Source organism: Oncorhynchus clarkii, chromosome 12, assembly GCF_045791955.1.
Source record: "Oncorhynchus clarkii lewisi isolate Uvic-CL-2024 chromosome 12, UVic_Ocla_1.0, whole genome shotgun sequence".
NCBI lineage: Eukaryota > Metazoa > Chordata > Actinopteri > Salmoniformes > Salmonidae > Oncorhynchus > Oncorhynchus clarkii.
In genome coordinates, this window is record NC_092158.1 from 30,881,386 (window position 1) to 30,901,288 (window position 19,903).

Consider the following 19,903-nt stretch of genomic DNA (forward strand, 5'->3'; position numbering starts at 1 on the left):
AAACGCACCCCTAACCCATCCTCTCCTCTCTACCAACCTGCGCTATTCACCTCTCTGGTCTTTAACTCCAACAGGTAGGTGGAGGACTGGGCAACACCACACATCTGTGGAAAAAAAAATCTACTTTACTGTATTTCACTTAAAAGGATATTGTAAAATCAGCACAATGGATTTGTATGTACCTGAATTGACATCACTCACATTAAACCATTTGGGGAAATAAAGTAATTGTAAATCTAGAATTTGATAGGTTTACCTATCAAGAGAGCTTGAATTGTTGAATGACCTCACCAAAAACCGTTCTGTCACAGCTCCACTTCCCCTTTTTGTACCTTACAGGCTGCTTATTCCTCCACATAATGTTGTATATATAGTGAATGTAACAATCATTTAAAGTACTAAAGTAATTTTTGGGGGTATCAGTACTTTACTATTTATGTTTTTGACAACTTTTACTTCACTAGATTCCTAAACAAAATGATGTACTTTTTACTCCATACATTTTCCCTGACACACAAAAGTAGGCCTACTCTTTACATTTTGAATGCTTAGCAGGACAAGAAAATGATCCAATTCACGCACTTACCAAGAGAACAATTTACAACTCACTAAACACACATGCTTTGTTTGTAAATTATGTCTGAATTTTGGAGTGTGCCCCTGACTATCCGTAAATATAAAAACACATGTTGCTGTCTGTTTTGCTTAATATAATGAATTTGAAATTATTTATACTTTTATACCTAAGTATGTTCAAAATGTAATACTTTTAGACTTTTACTGAGTAGTATTTTATTGGGTGACTTTTACTGTCGGCATTTTTTTTTTTTAAGTATGAAGATTGGGTACATTTTCCACCACTACAGATTAAATACGTGAAGGTGATGATTGTATTCTGGTGACATAATCGATGTTATGCTGCCGTTTAAGAAAAATATAAAATCTCGCTCTTTTGGCCATAATAATCTCATGTAGGTTACACATGCGCTCTAGCCAAAAGTGTGCATATTAGCTATTTGTTAGCAGCAATTGTTAGCTAGAGCGCACGTTTGTGAGAGAACCATTAGTAGAGTTGGAAACCCCATTTAACCGCACATGGTATTTGTATGTGCACAACGTCATCACGCACATGTTCTATCAATTTGATAGAAATACATCTCTGGTGGGAAAATTAGCATATTGTTTTTATGCGCAGTTTAGAATATTCGCATGAAAATCTGTCGCCAATTGGATGGAAACCTAGCTACAGACAGATTTTCACCCTCCCCTTTTTGGCAGTCACATGAACAGTTTTTACTGTCCCGTGACCAGCACATAACAAATAGCAAGTAACTAGATGTGTGCAAGTAGGTCAATGTTCATTGTAATAGGTTGAATACACATGTAGATTTGAATGAAAGCTGGTCAGATTGCGGCATTATAATTTCTACCTTTTATGAGCTATTGGAGAATTTATCTGTAGCCTATGCTAACTATAGCCAGTAGTTTTCTAATCTAGTTAGATCAACTAACAAAGCACAGTTGTGTATGCTTTTATATTACTTTGCAGAGATCATTCAGCTGTAAACTGAAATAACGGAGCAGTGGGCTACAGTAGGCAGCCAGATGCAGACGGTGAGTGTTTAACAACCGGAAGTGCGCGCGCTTATTCCCACTGACGGAGAATAGGTGAGTGGCTGTTTTCATCTGGCTATAGCTACAATAGCCATGATTGCAAAGTAAACAAAAATGTTATCTTCAGTCAAACACCAAGTGTACGGAATTGCGAGTTTGAATTGTTGAATGACCTCACCAAAAACCGTTCTGTGTCCCAGCTCCACTTCCCCTTTTTGGATACATGAAAGAAACGTAAACTCAACTCTTGTTAAATTGTAACAAATGCAATATGATGTATGTTGATGTTGCATGATTTGTTGTAGTTAAGTGTTTTAACTCGCGCGTCTTTGAAGTATGCTATTTATTTTGAATGCCTGACTTTTTTTTCTGGTGGATCGTAGTCGGAAGATGTTTTTCCAATGTAAAACCCTCCCCCCTCCCGTTATTGTTTTGTTTGCAGAACCTACTATTTTTCGTAAATATAAAGCTATACTGTGTTTTCAGGAATCTGTCAAATTGTCAGTTTTGTTACCAACTTATTTTTATGATCTAATTTATACAAAGAATGTCAACATTTTAACAGGGTTACAAAAAAGGACGTCTAGACCATCTAAATATACAATAGGCTTCTCCCGAAGGCCATGTCTAATGAACACGCACCCCTCCTCGCCCATGGGGTGTGTGGTCTGTCTGTAGACACAGCAGTATGTGGCATGGGGGGGTCAGAGGGCACTGGGGAGGCCAGCACTCCTAATGCTGTACCCCGAAAACTCAACACATTCTTCGGGGTGATAGTGCCCACCGTCCTCTCCATGTTCAGCATAGTCCTCTTCCTCAGAACTGGTGAGTGCAGCGTCGATGACAGACAATTACAAATATAGGCTGTGAATGTGGAATTATTCACCATGCAACATACAGTGATGCTTGTTGATGGTCAAGCTGCTGTTGGCTCCAAGCTATGATAGATCTTTTTAAGAAGGTGTATGTGTGAATGCATTAGTCTACTGTACTGTGTTCCTGTAACAATACTAATACTGTATAATGATGTTTCCCCATAGGATTTGTGGTTGGTCATGCGGGGCTCTTGCAGGGTCTTGTGATGCTGCTTGTAGCCTACATCATTATCTCCCTCACCATCTTATCCATCTGTGCTATTTCCACCAATGGTGCTGTGCAGGGAGGCGGGGCCTATTGTATCCTTAACTCTGGTTCTTTCGCACCCCACAAAAAAACATATACAGTGCCCTCAAAGTATTCATACCCCTTGACTTATTCCACATTTTGCTGTGTTACAGCCTGAATTCAAGCCTGAATTCAAAATAGGTTCAATTGATTTTATATGTTTATATGTTTTTATAAATGTTTGCAAATTTATTAAAAATGAATTACAGAAATATGTAATTTACATACAGTACAAGTCAAAAGTTTGGACACACCGACTCATTCCAGGTTTTTTATTTTTACTACTTTCTACATTGTAGAATAATAGTAAAGACATCAATACTATAAAATAACACATGGAATCATTTAGTAACCAAAAATATTTGAGATTCTTCATTGATGACAGCTTTGCACACTCTTGGCATTCTCTCAAACATTTTCATGAGGTAGTCACCTGGAATGCGTTTCAATTAACATGTGTTTCTTGTTAATTTGTGGAATTTCTTTCCATCTTGCATTTAAGCCAATCAGTTGTGTTCTGACAAGGTAGGGGTGGTATACAGAAGATAGCCCTATTTGGTAAAAGACCAAGTCCATATTATGGTAAGAACAGCTCAAATAAGCAAAGAGAAACGACAGTCCATCATTGCTTTAAGACAGTTCAGTAAATCTGGAAAATTTCAAAAACTTTGAAAGTTTCTTCAAGTGCAGTTGCAAAAATACATCAAGTGCTATGATGAAACTGGCTCTCATGAGGACCGCCACAGGAAAGGAAGACCCAGAGTTACCTCTGCTGCAGAGGATAAGTTCATTTGAGTTATCGGCCTAAGAAATTGCAGCCCAAATAAATGCTTCAGAGTTCTAGTAACAGACACATCTCAACATCAACTGTTCAGAGGAGACTCCGTGAATCAGGCCTTCATGGTCGAATTGCTGCAAAGAAACACGAGCAAAGGACATTAGACCGATGGAAATCTGTCCTTTGGTCTGATGAGTCCAAATGTGAGATTTTTGGTTCCAACCGCCGTGTCTTTGTGAGACGCGAAGTAGGTGAACGGATGATCTCCACATGTGTGGTTCCCAATGCGAAGCATGGAGGAGGAGGTGTGATGGTGTGGGTGTGCTTTGCTGGTGACACTGTCTATGGTTTATTTACAATTCAAGGCACACTTAACCAGCATGGCTACCACAGCATTCTGCAGCGATACGCCATCCCATCTGGTTTGGTCTTATTGGGACTATCATTTGTTTTTCAACAGGACAATGACCCAACACACCTCCAGGCTGTGTAAGGGATATTTGACCAAGAAGGATAGTGATGGAGTGCTTCATCTGATGACCTGGCCTCCACAATCACCTGACCTCAACCCAATTGAGATGGTTTAGGATGAGTTGGACCGCAGAGTGAAGGAAAAGCAGCCAACAAGTGCTCAGCATATGTGGGAACTCCTTCAAGACGGTTGGAAAAGCATTCCAGGTGAACCTGGTTGAGAGAATGCCAAGAGTGTGCAAAGCTGTCATCAAGGCAGAGGGTGGATACTTTGAAGAATCTAAAATATTTTGATTTGTTGAACACTTTTTGCTTACTACATGATTCCATATGTGTTATTTCATAACTTTGATGTCTTCACATTTGTTCTACAATATAGTAAAATTACTACTTTGTAGAAGCACCTTTGCAGCAATTTCAGCTGTGAGTCTTTCTGGGTACGTCTCGAAGAGCTTTATACACCTGGATTGTGCAACATTTGCCCATTTATTCTTGTCAAAATTATTTGATGCTCTGTCAAATGCATTGTCCATCATTGCTAAACAACCATTTTCAGGTCTTGCCATAGATTTTCAAGCAGATTTATGTCAAAACTATAACTTGGTCACTCAGGTACATTCACTGTCTTCTTCGTAAGCAACTCCCATGTAGATTTTGGCCTTTTGTTTTAGGTTATTGTCCTGTTGAAAGGTGAATTCATCTCCCAGTGTCTGATGGAAAGCAGACTCAATCGGGTTTTCCGCTAGGATTTTGCATGTGCTTCGCTCCATTCTGTTAATTTTTTTCCCCTGAAAAATTCCATATTCCTTAACAATTACAAGCATACCCAAAACATGATGCAGCCACCACTATGCTTGAAAATATGGAGAGTGTATGGATTTGGCCCAAACATAACACTTTGTATTCAGTGCAAAAACGTAATTTCTTTGCCACATTTTTTTTGCAGTATTACATCCTGTTTGCAACAAGGCACTAAAGTATGTTTTTGAATATTTTTATGTACAGGTTTCCTTCTTTTCACTCTGTCAAGTAGGTTAGTATTGTTGCGTAACAACAATGTTGTTGATCCATCCTCAGTTTTCTCCTGTCACAGCCATTCAACTCTGTAACTGTTTTAGTCACCATTTGGACTTACAGTGAAATCCATGAGCGGTTTCCTTCCTTTCTGGCAACTGAGTTAGGAAGGATGCCTGTAAATCAAATTAAAATCACATTTTATTTATCACGTACATGTGTTTAGCAGATGTTATTGCAGGTGTAGCGAAATGCTTGTGTTTCTAGCTCTGACAGTGCAGTGATATCTAACCGCAATATCTAACAATTTCACAGTACACACATCTAAAGTAAAGGAATGGATTTAAGAATATATACATATTTGGGCGAGCAATGTCAGAGCGGCATAGACTAAGATACAGTTGGATAGATTTCAGTATATACATATGAGATGAGCAGTGGCGACCCGTCTTTCAGGGCAGGTGGGGCTCTGTTATAGGCCCACATTTTTTGTTAAAAAAATAAATAATAATAAATGTTTGGGGTCTTGCCTGTTTTGCATGTTCTTTTGACATTAATACGTGTTACACATCAGTTTGCCAACAATGTAAAACAAATACAAATATATAATAGTTAACATGCCTGCATGCAAACATGGTCTCTTTTTTGTTTTCTGAGTAAGGCAGCTCCAACATGCAGGTGTTTCAGCCTAGCTCAGTGCTTTCTGTGGTGGTGGGGCAAGCCAGCAGAAAATACGGAGCGTTGTTGGGGAATAATCAGAATTAGGTGGTAACATAGGTAAGATGTTTTATATTCATATGTTTGTAAATTACTTCTCATCAGAATGTTATTGTTGTATAATACTGTGGCAGGGTTGCAGTATCTGTTCTCTGTCAAGACTAAGTTATTTGGGCCGGGGAGAGGTCAAGCGTGTATCTCTTGGCTCCACAATGTCTGTGTGCCAATCAGTGTGTCTCTGTGATCTTGCCAAGATAGGATGGATTTGATATATGCCTGTTGATATGGAGGATTGGTTTATGGTTCTGGGTTTGAGTAAGGAGACAAAGCTGAACAATTTATTATGTCTATGCTGTCTATGTGTGTTTTTTGCTATTAAAGGATCTCAGCTGCAATGTGTAAGGGGCTCTCAGAGAATTCATTGATAGACACTGAATTGATCTGAGAGTCACAGGGTTGTGATAGAGCTCATATAATTAAAGATGGACTTTGATAACTAACTCTGACTTGTGTGTGGTTTGCGCTCATGATTTGGTAAATAGAGGAAATTTCCACGACAGCGTTGAGCCGCAATCATTAGCCAGCTTTTCACAGTGGAGTGGCTGTGTTGTCCCAAATCAAGGATTAAGGGTATATTTTCCTATTATAAACATTCAACATTGGCCATGCTGTCAATTAAGCATGATTTGTGATGCGCTCAAAACAACTGTTAACTCGGAATTGCAAAGTTTGACTTTAGTGAGTTCAAGACAACTGGGAACTCGGGGAAAAACGAGCTACAACTGGGAAAATATGTTTTGATTTTTCATCCAACTCGGAATTGTGAATCGGAACCCGGGCTTCTTTATAGAGCTACGACCTGAAGATCATTGACATCATCATGGTTCAACTTTTTTTCTCAGAGTTCCAAGTTGTCTTGAAAGCACCATAAATCCAGAGAGTGCCAGACTATGATGACAAAATTTGCCCACGAAGGACCGCCACACCACCTTCCTTTTCAAGTGAGCACAGCACAACAAGTTGAGTCCAAAAATGTCTTGTATGCTGCTGCAAAAATGATGTAATATGTCAGGGAGATATGTATACTGTAGTTAAGAAAGTAATACAAAGTAAAGTGTATGTTGTGTAGTAAACTATTCGTATCCCTTGTGCCTCACCCTAATAATTTGGTCTATTTTCACCTCTTCATTTCACCTACTGTTCTGACTTGGTGGTGTACATGTAGCCTACAACCTGTTTGTGAGAAATGTCATCATCGAATATTGTAATAGCTTTCATTGTCTGCTTATATTCCACCTTTATTTATCCTACGGCTCTGACTTTGTGTACAGGGAGAACACTGTAAGAACGGCCCATGTTCTGAATTCTGTCGCTGTACATTTCAAAAGTGCTGAACAAATAGTTATATTGACTACGTCCGTCCTAGCTCGCTCATTGTCTTAATCGAAATTACGGATTGCCTCTTATCTGCTTGTTGTCCCCTGCTGACATAGTTTGTACATCTCAATTGTCAGTAGAAACCACATTTGTTTATTAAGAAAGTTGGCTATATTAGCTATGTTTTTTTTTTTTTAAGGCAATAAATGAGGCTGAACAAACTGTTTTTCTGCCAGACAAGGCTCCGCTCATAGCCAGGTGTATCAAATAAAATAAAATGTTATTGGTCACATGCATATGGTTAGTAGATGTTATTGCGAGTGTAGCAAAATGCTTATGCTTCTAGATCCGACAATGCAGCAGTATCTAACAGGTAATATCTAACAATTCCACAACAAAACCTAATACACACAATCTAGTAAAGGAATGGGATAAGAATATATAGGTATAAAATATATGGATGAGCAGTGACAGAGCGGCTAAGATGCAATAGATAGTAAAGAAAGGATAGTGAAGAATACATTACATTATATACATATGAGATGAGTAATGTTAGATATGTAAACATTCTTAACGTGGCATTATTAAAGTGACTAGTATTCCATTTATTAACGTGGCCAATTATATCAAGTCTGTAGGTAGGCAGCAACTCTGTGCTAGTGATGGTTGTCTAACAATCTGATGGCCTTGCGATAGAAGCTGTTTTTCAGCTTTGATGCATCTGTACTGACCTCACCTTCTGGATGGAAGCGGGGGGGAACAGGCTCGGGGGGTTATTGTCCTTGATAATCTTTTTGCCTTCCTGTGACATCAGGTGTTGTAGGTGTCCTGGAGGGTGGGTAGTTTGCCCCCGGTGATGTGTTGTGCGGACAGCACAACCCTCTGGAGAGCCTTGAGGTTGTGGGCGGTGCAGTTGCCATACCAGGCGGTGATACAGCCCGACAGGATGCTCTCAATTGTGCACCTGTAAAAGTCAGTGAGGGTTTTTTGTGACAAGCCACATTTTTTTCAGCCTCCTGAGGTTGAAGAGGCTCTGTTGCACCGCCTTCAACACACTGTCTGTGTGGACCATTTCAGATTGTCTGTGATATGAACACAGAGGAACTTACATTTCCACCTTCTCCACTGCTGTCCTGTCATTGTGGATAGAGGGGTGTTCCCTTTGCTGTTTCCTGAAGTCCATGATCATCTCTTTTGTTTTGCTGACATTGAGTAAGATGTTATTTTCCTGACACCACACTCCGAGGGCCCTCACCTCCCTCTAGGCTGTCTCGTCGTTGTTGGTAATCAAGCCTACCACTGTTGTGTCGTCTGCAAACTTGATGATTTGAGTTGGAGGTGTGCATGGCCACACAGTCGTAGGTGAACAGGAAGTACAGGAGGGGGCTGAGAACGCACCCTTGTGGGGCCCCAGTGTTAAGGATCAGCGGAGTGGAGACCCAGGGTCTCAAGCTTAATGATGAAGCTTAATGATGAGTACTATGATGTTGAATACTGAGCTATAGTCAATGAACAGCATTCTTACATAGGTATTCCTCTTGTCCAGATGGGACAGGGCAGTGTGTAGTGTGATTGCGATTGCATCGTCTGTGGATCTATTGGGGTGGTAAGCAAATTGAAGTGGGTCTAGGGTAGCAGGTAAGGTGATATGATCCTTGACTAGTCTCTCAAATCACTTCATGATGGCAAGTGAGTGCTACGGGGTACAGGAACAGCTTTCTTGGGTACAGGAACAATGGTGGACATCTTGAAGCATGTGGGGACCCTAGACTGGGAAATGGAGAGATTGAATATGTTTGTAAACACTCCAGCCAGTTGGTCTGTGCATGCTCTGAGGACACGGCTAGGGATGCCATCTGGGCCGGCAGCCTTGCGAGGGTTAACACGCTTAAATGTCTTACTCACGTCGGCCACGGAGAAGGAGAGCCCACAGTCCTTGTTAGCGGGCCTCGTCGGTGGCACTGTTATCCTCAAAGCGGGCGACGGTGTTCACTTGTCCGGAAGCAAGATTTCGGTGTCCCTTTGTAGTCCGTGATTTTCTGTAGACCCTGCCACATATATGTTTCAGGTTTGAGCCATTGAAATTGCAACTCCACTTTGTCTCTATACTGACGTTTTGCCTGTTTGATTGCCTTACAGAGGGAATAACTACACTGTTTGTATTCAGCCATATTCCCAGTCACCTTGCCATGGTTAAATATGATGGTTCGAGCTTTCAGTTTTGTGTGAATGCTGCAAACTCTCCACGGTTTCTGGTTGGGGTACGTTTTATTAGTCACAGTGGGTACAACTCAGTCACCGTCAGTGCATTCGTCAAAATTGTTCTCGGAGACTACCTGGAACATATCCCAGTCTGCGTGATCAAAACAATCTTGAAGCGTGGATTCCGATTGGTCAGACCAGCGTTGAATAGTCCTTAGCATGGGTACTTCCTGTTTTGAGTTTCTACCTATAGTAAGTGAGGAGCAAAATGGAGTCGTGATCAGATTTGCTGAAAGGAGGGCCTTGTACCTTTGTAGGGACCTTATCTATGTAGTAACTAGGTGTATTGAGGTGTAACTAGGTGTAACTTCACCATTCTCAAAGGGATATTCAATGTCTGCTTTTTTTTTTTTTTTTTTTGCATCTACCAATAGGTGCCCTTTGCGAGGCCTTGTAAAGCCACCCTGGTCTTTGTGGTTGAATCTGTGTTTGAAATTCACTACTCGACAGAGGGACCTTACAATTATCTGTATGTGTGGGGTACAGAGATGAGGCAGTCATAAAAAAATACGTTAAACACTTATTGCACACAGTCCATGCAACTTATTTTGTTAAGCTAATTTTTACTCCTGAACTGCTCTAACAAAGGGGTTGAATACTTATTGACTCAAGACATTTCAGCTTTTCAGTTTTTATTCATTTGTAAACATTTCTAAAAACAATTTCACTTTGACATTATGGGGTATTGTGTGTAGCCAGTGACAAAACAAATCTCAATATAATCCATTTTAAATTCAGGCTGTAACACAACAATGTCGAAAAAGTCAACAGGTGTGAATACATTCTGAAGGTATTGTATTTTGCAAATGTGTATTGGTCTGAAGTATGAGTGAAGTTTTTAAAAGTTCTTACTATTCAAACTTGATGCCACATAATTTTTTAGACAATTCTAGCCCTTATATCTCTAATGGGAAATTTAATCAATTTTCAACCCCATATTCATCATGTCCAGAACCACCCTAACATCATCATAGTGCCAGCGGGTGTTTATGTTTTGTAGTCAAAAAGATAGATAAGTGTTTTGGATTACAGAATCTGAATACACTGATGACAACAGCTGGTGTGCATCATGTGATTTAACCAGCTGAGCAGAGTGACTTTGCTAACCTTTATTAATGAAGCACACCAGATCAGTGATATTTAACCCCTTGACCTAATGTCTGCCAGTCATGATCAGTCGATCGTTGGGCCCAGAGTTTGGAGGAAGCATTGGCCTCATGTTCTTCCTTGCCAAGGTGTGCGCGTGTGGAGTGTATGTGCTTGGTCTGGTAGAGGCCATACTTGACATATTTGGTCAGGATTCAGGTTAGTCTTGACATTCTATAATTACTAGTTTAAGCCCTAATACTTAAAATTCCAAGCATGCATGCCAAGATTTTGTACTTCTGCTGAAAACAAATTCTATATAATATTTCTTAGAATGTTGGTGCCACATGCATTCAAATGAGTCATTCCACCAGTGTTTTATCTTGTCCTCTTTGTCCACCTCCCACTCTAGCGTCCTCCTCTGCATTGCGGGTGCTTCCCCAGGGATACTGGTACACAGTGCTGTACTCTTCCATAGTTCTCCTGCTGGTTCTGTTGGTGTGCCTAGTGGGCGCCCACATCTTCGCCCGCACCTCCTTTCTCATCCTGCTGGTGGTGACCATCTCCTTGCTGTCCATCTACATCAGCCCCCTGGCGCTGACCACGCCCCTAAACTTCCTCATCTCCCACCAGGGCCCTGGCAACCATACCCTCACCTACAATGCCAGCTACACAGGCTTCAACGGCACAACACTGAGGGACAACCTGGGCTGTGAGTACTGTCTGGCTGGGGTCATATTTCAGATGCATTATAGGCATAGTAAGCCTTGATGGGGAGGTGAAACTGTACATGTATAGAGTTGTTAGTTTTATGGTTTGAAAGAGAGCTGTTATAGCAACAGTGTTCTTCCTCTTTTTCCTCTTCAGCGAGCTACACTGTGGACTATAGCACCGGTAAAGAAATGTCATTCGCTTCCGTGTTCGCTGTCATGTTCACCAGCTGTACCGGAATCATGGCCGGAGCCAACATGTCAGGTACTCTCCACACGCATCATATACCCCCCCCTTTTGCCCTCAGAACAGCCTCAATTCGTTAGGGCATAGACTCTACAAGGTGTCTAAAGTATTCCACAGGGATGCTGGCCTATGTTGACTCCAATGCTTCCCACAGTTGTGTCAAGTTGGCAGGATGTCCTTTGGATGGTGGACCATTCTTGATACAGACGGGAAACTGTTGAGGGTGAAACCCAGCAGTGTTGCAGTTGTTGACACAAACTGGTGCACCTGGCACCTACTATCATACGCTGTTCAAAGGCGCTTAAATCTTTTGTCTTTCCCATTCACCCTCTGAATGGCACACATACACAACCTTGAAAGTCAATCTTTAAGCTGTCCCCTTCCCTTCATCTACACTGATTTAAGTGGATTTAACAAGTGACCTCAATAATGGATCACACCTGGATTAACCTGGTCAGTCTGTCATGGAAAGAGCAGTTCTTAAATTTTGTAGCCTCAGTGTAGCTGTTACTTTACCTGTGCCATATGCATTCTGACTAAAGGTAATGGAATATTTTAGCTCCGTTAGATAACATCTTATTAAGCTTCACATACAGACTCAAACTTGACATGTTCAACTATCTTTCCCTTAATCTGTTCTCTGTAGGAGAGCTGAAGAACCCCAGTGCTGCCATTCCCAAAGGCACCATTATTGCAGTCCTCTACACCTGCATAGTCTATGTCCTGCTCTTCATCCTGGCCAGCTCCACATGTGAAAGGTCTGAATGGATGAGGCTGGGAGTGGTGGGAACTCTGTCATCCCTAATTTGCTCATAATTGACTGCCCGACTATTCATCATACTGTAGCTACTATATACTTTCAAATATTTAACTAATTAATGTATTTTGTTTAGGACCCTGTTGGTTCAGGATTACGGGTTCTTCCAGCGTATAAACATCTGGCCGCCATTTGTAACCATTGGGATCTACTGTTCCGCCCTATCAGCAGCCATGTGCTCTCTGATTGGGGCGTCCCGGATCCTCCATGCCCTTGCACTGGACCAGCTGTTTGGTAAGGATGTTGTTGAAATTGTTTCGCAAAGAGTAACAGAGTAAAGGACATGTTTTGGCCTGACACAGAATAAGGAGCATAATGTTGATGTAATGTTGATGTTACCCATAGGTTTTCCATTGGCTCCTGCTGCTATCACTTCCAGCTCTGGTAACCCATGGGTGGCAGTGCTGTACACCTGGGGGTTGGCACAGGTGATGAGAGGACATGGGTGTATTGTATTGAGCTGTGGAGTGCTACTTTTGGCATTTTAAACAGGCTCTGAGACAGTGTCTTTGGTGTGACTGTGTTGTAGTGTGTGGTGTTTGCAGGCCAACTTAATGCAATAGCTGGCCTTGTGACCGTGTTCTACCTGCTGGCCTATGCTGCTGTCGACTTGGCCTGTCTGGCTCTGGAATGGGCATCGGCCCCCAACTTCAGGTAATCAGATCCTAGTATCATGCTGTACAATCCGATAAAATAAAATAAAAAAAGAAGACAATGACCTTGCGCTGATGTTCCTCTTTTTGTGTTTGGATGTCGTTGTCCTTAGTGAAGTAGCGTTTATCTGGAATTCTTTTGACCATCATTGTCCAGTCTAGTTTTTACCTGTCTTTCACCTTTCCCCGGTTTCCCTTGCCATTCTATCTCCCCAGGCCCACCTTCCAGGTGTTCTCCTGGCACACATGTCTGCTGGGCATTGTGAGCTGTCTGGTGATGATGTTTGTCATTAATCCTGTCTACTCTTCAGCCAGCATCATCCTCCTCTTGCTGCTGTTGCTCTTCCTGCACTACAGATCACCCACCAGCAGTTGGGGATACATCAGCCAGGCTCTCATCTTCCATCAGGTACCCACACATGGCGACGTGCGCACACACACCACACGCATATACTTGTACCAAAGCAAACATGCGCTCATGGGCCAGTTCCTGGGTCATGTTCAGCAGGGAGGAAACATTTTGAAACGGTGAAGAACTATCTGAAGGTTTTCAGTTTAGAAAACAGATGTAGGTTTTCTGATGCAAAATATTTTGCTATGGTGTTCCCCACTAAACAGGACCCTGTGGTGTGTCACCGCTATCATTCTTGGTGCTTTGAATCTACTTTCCCCCATTCCCCCTCTCCTGTAGGTGCGTAAGTATCTGCTGATGCTGGACGTGAGGAAGGACCATGTGAAGTTCTGGAGGCCCCAGGTGTTGTTGATGGTGGCCAACCCTCGCTCCTCCTGCCAGCTCATCAACTTTGTCAATCAGCTGAAGAAGGGCGGCCTGTTTGTGCTGGGACACGTGAAGCTGGGATATCTGGGTAACATTATAGGGACGGTGACTGGGGTTCTGGTACCAGTGGTATAATATGATTCTTACAATAAATGCTTGTAATTTGTATGACTGCATGAAACCTAAAGCTTCCACTATTTGATTACAAAAGGAGTAATCTGAGTGTGATATTTCTGGGGTCCAAAATGATTGACACCCTTGCTAAAAGATGTGCAACACATACTGTATAAAATAAATAGTTCAAATACTGAGCTATATTGTATGCTCCAAAAACTGGATTTTGTATGCTCCAAAAAAATATTCTATACTAATGCTAAGAGCTGCTCTATTTTTATGTTATCCAACAAATGTAAACACCTGGAGTTTGCTAAATGACATTGGCACTTGGATTGGAAACAGTCAGATGACATAAAAATCGAGCTTTTAGGCCATGCACACTAGTGGTGGGTTTGGCTTCATAATAAGAATGCATAAGCAGAAAAGAAACCCATATCTACTTTAAAATGTGGTTGTGGGGCCCTTGTCAGGGTCAATGGCATCATAAACTTTACCCAGTACCAGGACAGAGGCTGAACCTTGACCGCTTGCGGATCTTCCAGCACGACAATAACCCAGAGCACACATCAGTACCTAACAAAGAAATTGTTAATTGACCACAAAATCAACATTTTGCCATGGCCTTTTCAGTCGCCAGACTTGAAACCCATTGGAAACCTGTGGTTGAAATTGAAGAGGGGAGTCCATAAGCACAGACGAAGGATAACAATGATCTGGAAGGATTCTATATGGAGGAATGGTCTAAGATCACTTCCCAAGTGTTCTCCAGCTCATAACACATTTTGAGAAAAGGCTAATTGAAAAGGTCACAAGGTCAGGCATTGAAAAAAGTGGTGTCAATCATATTGACCCCTACCATATGAGCAATTGCATTAGTTTAAAATACTATAATTTACCAATTTTCTGGGGAGCATAAAATGTAAAGAGTGTATACCAAATATTAGGAACTCCTTTTGCCCTCAGAACAGCCTCAATTTGTCAGGGCATGGACTCTACAAGGTGTCGGAAATGTTCCACAGGGATGCTGCCCCATGTTGACTCCAATGCTTCCCACAGTTGTGTCAAATTTGCTGATGTCCTTTGGGTGGTGGACCATTCTTCATACACACAGGAAACTGTTGAGCATCAAAAATCCAGCAGCATTTCAGTCCTTGACACAAACCGGTGCTCCTGGCACCTACTATCATACCCTGTTCAAAGGCACTTAAATCTGTTATCATGCCCATTCACCCTCTGAATGGCACACATACACAATCCATGTCTCAATTGTCTTGAGGTTTAAAAATCCTTATTTAACCTATCTCCCCTTCATCTACAATGATTTGAATGGGATTTAACAAGTTATTATACCTTTATTTCAACGAGGAACACAGACTGAGACCAAGGTCTCTTTTACAGCTGGGCCCTATGTTTACACATACAGTTTAGGTACAATGATTAAGAAACTAAACAAGACAAACAGATTATTACATTTACACAGGTTATTCCCCTAACAGCATAAGAACTTGTATTACCTGAAACAGTTACAAGCAATACAAAAATAAAAATCCTCCAATAAATGTTTAAAATGGGCAAGGAGGACAAGAGTCTCAAGTTTAACTTTAGTCTGCAGGCTATTCCATGGGCAAGGAGCGTAACAGGAAAAGGCAGCCATACCCAACTCTGTGGAAATCCCATGGGCCTCAAGAATAATCCATGCTTGAGACCTGGTTTTAGGAATTATAATTCTAATATACTCATATTGAGTGATGATGAAGTGCTTTATAGAAAAACACGAGAGCATGTTGTTCTCGTCTCACGGACAGCGAAGTCCAACCCACATTTTTATATAGAACACAGTGGTTAGTACTGTAGCTAGCACCCGTAATAAACCTAAGTGCGCAATGATAAACAAGTAGCATCCAGCAATTTAAGTGTTGATGCCGTAGAATGCATGTAAATAATATCCCCATAATCTATAACAGACATAAAAGTAGCTTGCACAATTTGTCTTTTATTTATAGAGGACAAACATGTCCTGTTTCTATAGAGGAAGCCTAGCTTGATTTTTAGCCGTTTACAAAGTTCATCAATATGCATTTTAAAAGGCAGTTTATCATCCAACCATATCCCTAAGTATTTATATGCAGAGACCTGATTAATTCGAAAACCACCTAAGCTTGTAAGTGCAAGTGTATTTTCAACCAACTTTTTTCCCCTATTAAAAATCATAAAATGTGTTTTGTTTGCATTTAAAACAAGTTTCAGCTGTATAAATGACCCTTGTAATATCTTAAAATATGACTCCAATAGTGACATCAATAAGGGATCATAGTTTTCACCTGGATTTACCTGGTCAGTCTATGTCATGGAAAGAGGTGTTTTGTATACTCAGTGTAGGAATATGAATTATTTGTTTTATTCAGTCATTTTTGCTCATCTTTATCAAGTGTGTCAATCATTTCAGACCCCATAGAAAATTAAAGGAAACTAGTTTGGCTCTGCTCTTGTTTGGGAATCCAGGCATTCCAGCCTCTCTTCTGTTTCAGACACCCTGCCCTCTGACCCTGTCCAGCAGCAGTATAACTTCTGGCTGAGTCTGGTGGATAAGCTGGGGGTGAAGGCCTTTGTGGACCTGACTCTGTCCTCCTCTGTGAGGCAGGGCACACAGCATCTGCTGCGCATCACTGGCCTGGGTGAGTCACACAACCTCCTATTTACCATTCTGGATCATTGTTTGTTGTTTTCCTCCTCTTCACACACAACTGTGTCGTAAAGAGCGATGACATACTGTATTAAAAATAATATTACTTTTTGGAAAATGGAACATAAAACAGTTTAACCCGTCAAGCAATGTATTCTTTAATCCATTTGATTATCCTCCTCCACTCTTTACCTCTTCAAGGCGGCATGAAGCCCAACACTCTGGTCTTGGGGTTCTACGACAGTTGCACCCCTGAGGACTACTTCCTCCAAGACCCTGCCTTCTATGAGTCAGAAGAGGCCGGAGGGGATGATTTTGGTGTAGATCTGCCCTCTCTGCAAGCCCACTTCCCTCCAGTCCGCCATGTGGAGAGCCCACGCTGGCTCACGCCAGAGGAGTATGTGGGAATCATCTCTGATGCCATCAAGATGAGTAAGAACGTGTGTCTGGGCCGCTACTTCTTCCAGCTGCAGGGGGAGAGCATGGGGACCAAGATGGACGGGGCTGAGAGGATCATCGACGTGTGGCCCCTCAACCTGCTGCGTCCGGGCAGCACCTCAGCAGCCTCTGTTGACGTGTGCAGCCTTTTCCTGCTGCAGATGGCGTGTGTCCTCAACATGGCCAGCAGATGGCGCCATGCCAGAATGAGAATATTTCTGTGTGTGGAGGCAGAGTCAAGCGACCAGGGCTGGGTGGTTAAAGAGGAGACCTTCCGGGAGCTGTTGAGGAAGCTGAGGATCAGGGCCTCCATCAAGATAGTGCCTTGGGACTCTGTGGTGCAGCTATACGGACAGAAACAGACACAGGACACAGAGCTGGGGGAGCTGGGCCTGACGAGGCCGGCCCCAGCCCTCTCAGAGGACTTCTTGTCTGCAGTCAACTGCCTGCTGATGGAGCACAGTGCTCAGGCTGCTGTCCGCTTTCTGTATTTACCACGCCCCCCTACTCACTCTGGCCAATCACAACAATACCTTAGTCAGTTGGAAGCTGTGACTCACGGTTTAGGCCCAACCCTCTTGATTCATGGTCTCACCCCAGTCACGTGCACTGAGCTTTGAGTGTGTCACTGTGTGTTTATGGGATCAATATATCATGTAGCTAACTCAATCCTGAACATAATAGAAAGGGCAGTCTGTTGAATGCTTAACATATGAGGTACATGATGTATGTGTTAGACAATAAACACATAGGCACGCTACACAACAGGACCTATTAGTATAGCTCTGTTCTGTAGGCACATAGTGTCACATCTTGTAATGTAACTCATTTACACATCTACTAATTTCATTAATGAACACATTTGGCACCTAGTCAGTCACAGTAAAAAAATCCTTCTTTAAGCTGTCTCCTCCCTTTCATCTACACTGATTTAAATGGATTTAACAAGTGACCTCAATAAGGGATCATAGCTTTCACCTGGATTCACCTGGTCAGTCTGACATGGTTTGTACACTGTGTATATTTATTTGTTCATACTGTAATTTAATGGAGTAGAAGAAGAGTTGAGTTCCAACTCTGGATTCTGAAATGGAGAAAAGGCTACATATGTTTACTTGCTATGAAAACTAGAATTTTGTGTTCTTTTATTTGATGTTGAACACATTCTCTTTCCATTGACCCCTTTTCCCAGCATATTCCTCTTCAGATTGTGACCCAGTTTGGGAGAGCTCACGACTGTCTGGACCACATGAGCTCTTAGGATTTTAGGTCATTCATTAATTGGTCATGCTTGAAATGCTGCTTTTCTGGACTATTATCTGGTCCATGATGGAACATGAGTTCAAAGTTCCTGACCCCGCTCCTAACTAGATCCTAACTCCTAACTAGAGTCCCTAATGCTTGACAATATTATGTAATGTTACACAACCACCAAGGCACTAACAGGCAGATTAAATATCAATTGTTAATTTATTTTGTCCAATTTTTTTATGTATCAACTTTATGCCAAATGCTAAGGCGCATTCCGTTCATTTATTACTTGGGGAAAGTATTTGAATTCTTCTGTTGTGCTTTTCTTATGTACAGACGTAGGAAACAGAATGTTACGGAGTTACTGCAAGGCGTTTTGTATTCATGCAAGCTATTTTTAAATACTAATTGAAGCATGTATTAGGCGCTATGTGAAAGCTTCTACATTTACCTAGAATTATGGGACTTTTGTGCTTTAAGCAGAAATAGGACTATAAAGAGTACTGAAGTTACTATATGTTTCTGACTGCGCAGAATCCATGTACTGTTCTCTCGTTGTGTGACACAGACTGTTCTCCAGCGTCTGTGGATATCTCATTGAGTGCCAGATAGGCCACAAGCTAGTTCTGCAGGACATACATTATTCAAAAATAAGAATAGACAACGTATAACATACTGAGTAACATATGTCTCGAGGAAACCGTAACAAATATGACAGTAATTTGTGAATGGGTTCGTAATATACAATAGTAATTTGTCTTTTTTATTAAAACATTTCAAGATCACAAAAATGACTTGTGACGGTTGATATCAGAAGTGGTACTATATTAAAAGACCAAATCAACCACAGAACATGCACATTTTCAACAGTCCAGTTTGGTTGTAGTCTATATCCCTATCGGTATATTACTCCAGTATATAGCTAGAATGTGTAGTATAGAAGTTTATTTGAGCTGTTTGAGAGTTGCATCTGTATCCAGGCAGAATACAAGCTTTGGAAGTGATTACCCACAGATCATTCTCTGCTTCACTCAGGCTATATAGGTCAGGACAAGACATGATAGATTTGGGGTCAGCTTGTTTAGGCTACATCACAATATCAACTTTACAGTCTTCCTATTACCAATATATTTCAATGGCAGTCAATGCAAGTACAGAACATGAAGTAAAAGCACCACATACAGGGCATTCTGAGAGTAGTTAGACCCCTTTTTCCACATTTTTTTACTTTAAAGCCTTATTCTAAAATGGATAAAGAAAGTGCCTCAACCTACACACACACAATACCCCATAAAAGCAAAAACAGATGTGTTAATTTATAAAAATAAAACATACCTTATTTACATAAGTATTCAGACGCTTTGCTATGAGACTTGAAATTGAGCTCAGGTGCATCCTGTTTCCATTGATCATCCTTGGGATGTTTTTACACCTGTGGTAAAGTCAATTGATTGCACACGATATGGAAAGACAGTGGGTCTTTCCAGAAACACCAGTGGCTGTCTCACTTGCACTCTTCAGGTAGGAACTCTTATCAACTCATAGTCCAATCAAACTACTGTATACTGTTTGTTACTTAAGCCAAAACGGAGCCAGCAGAATGTACAGTATATGCATTTAGGCTATTGTGTGATTGTAAATATCTTTGCCATCCCACAGCACATTGCTCTGTCGATATTCTTCCCTGATAGGCACAGCCAATCTTCCTACTGTGTGAAGCTTCTGC

At 41.4% G+C, this 19,903-nt stretch overlaps 1 protein-coding gene across 3 annotated transcripts; it reads left to right on the plus strand.

The window, feature by feature from the left end:
* The first annotated feature begins 1,280 nt into the window (after positions 1-1,280).
* Positions 1,281-18,968, plus strand: LOC139423042 (solute carrier family 12 member 9-like). 3 transcript variants are annotated; one of them, XM_071174635.1, is made up of 15 exons: positions 1,281-1,346; positions 1,522-1,668; positions 2,180-2,439; positions 2,655-2,789; positions 10,565-10,702; positions 10,896-11,195; positions 11,351-11,458; positions 12,087-12,198; positions 12,334-12,491; positions 12,603-12,685; positions 12,787-12,911; positions 13,127-13,319; positions 13,602-13,776; positions 16,334-16,480; positions 16,690-18,968. In XM_071174635.1, the coding sequence occupies exons 3-15, from the start codon at positions 2,238-2,240 to the stop codon at positions 17,544-17,546; spliced, it is 2,733 nt and encodes a 910-aa protein (XP_071030736.1). In that variant the 5' UTR covers positions 1,281-1,346; positions 1,522-1,668; positions 2,180-2,237; the 3' UTR covers positions 17,547-18,968. The 3 variants fall into 3 exon arrangements, with proteins under 3 accessions (XP_071030736.1, XP_071030737.1, XP_071030735.1); XM_071174636.1 differs by having other exon boundaries at positions 1,550-1,668; XM_071174634.1 differs by lacking the exon at positions 1,281-1,346 and having other exon boundaries at positions 1,349-1,668.
* Positions 18,969-19,903: the final 935 nt, after the last annotated feature.

Bases quoted from the DNA above. Each gene is read 5' to 3' on its own strand.
- LOC139423042 (XM_071174635.1), top strand. From the start codon at position 2,238: ATGTCTAATGAACACGCACCCCTCCTCGCCCATGGGGTGTGTGGTCTG. The intron at 2,440-2,654 runs GTGAGTGCAGCG...GTTTCCCCATAG, and splicing joins AGTCCTCTTCCTCAGAACTG to GATTTGTGGTTGGTCATGCG. The intron at 12,492-12,602 runs GTAAGGATGTTG...TGTTACCCATAG, and splicing joins TGCACTGGACCAGCTGTTTG to GTTTTCCATTGGCTCCTGCT.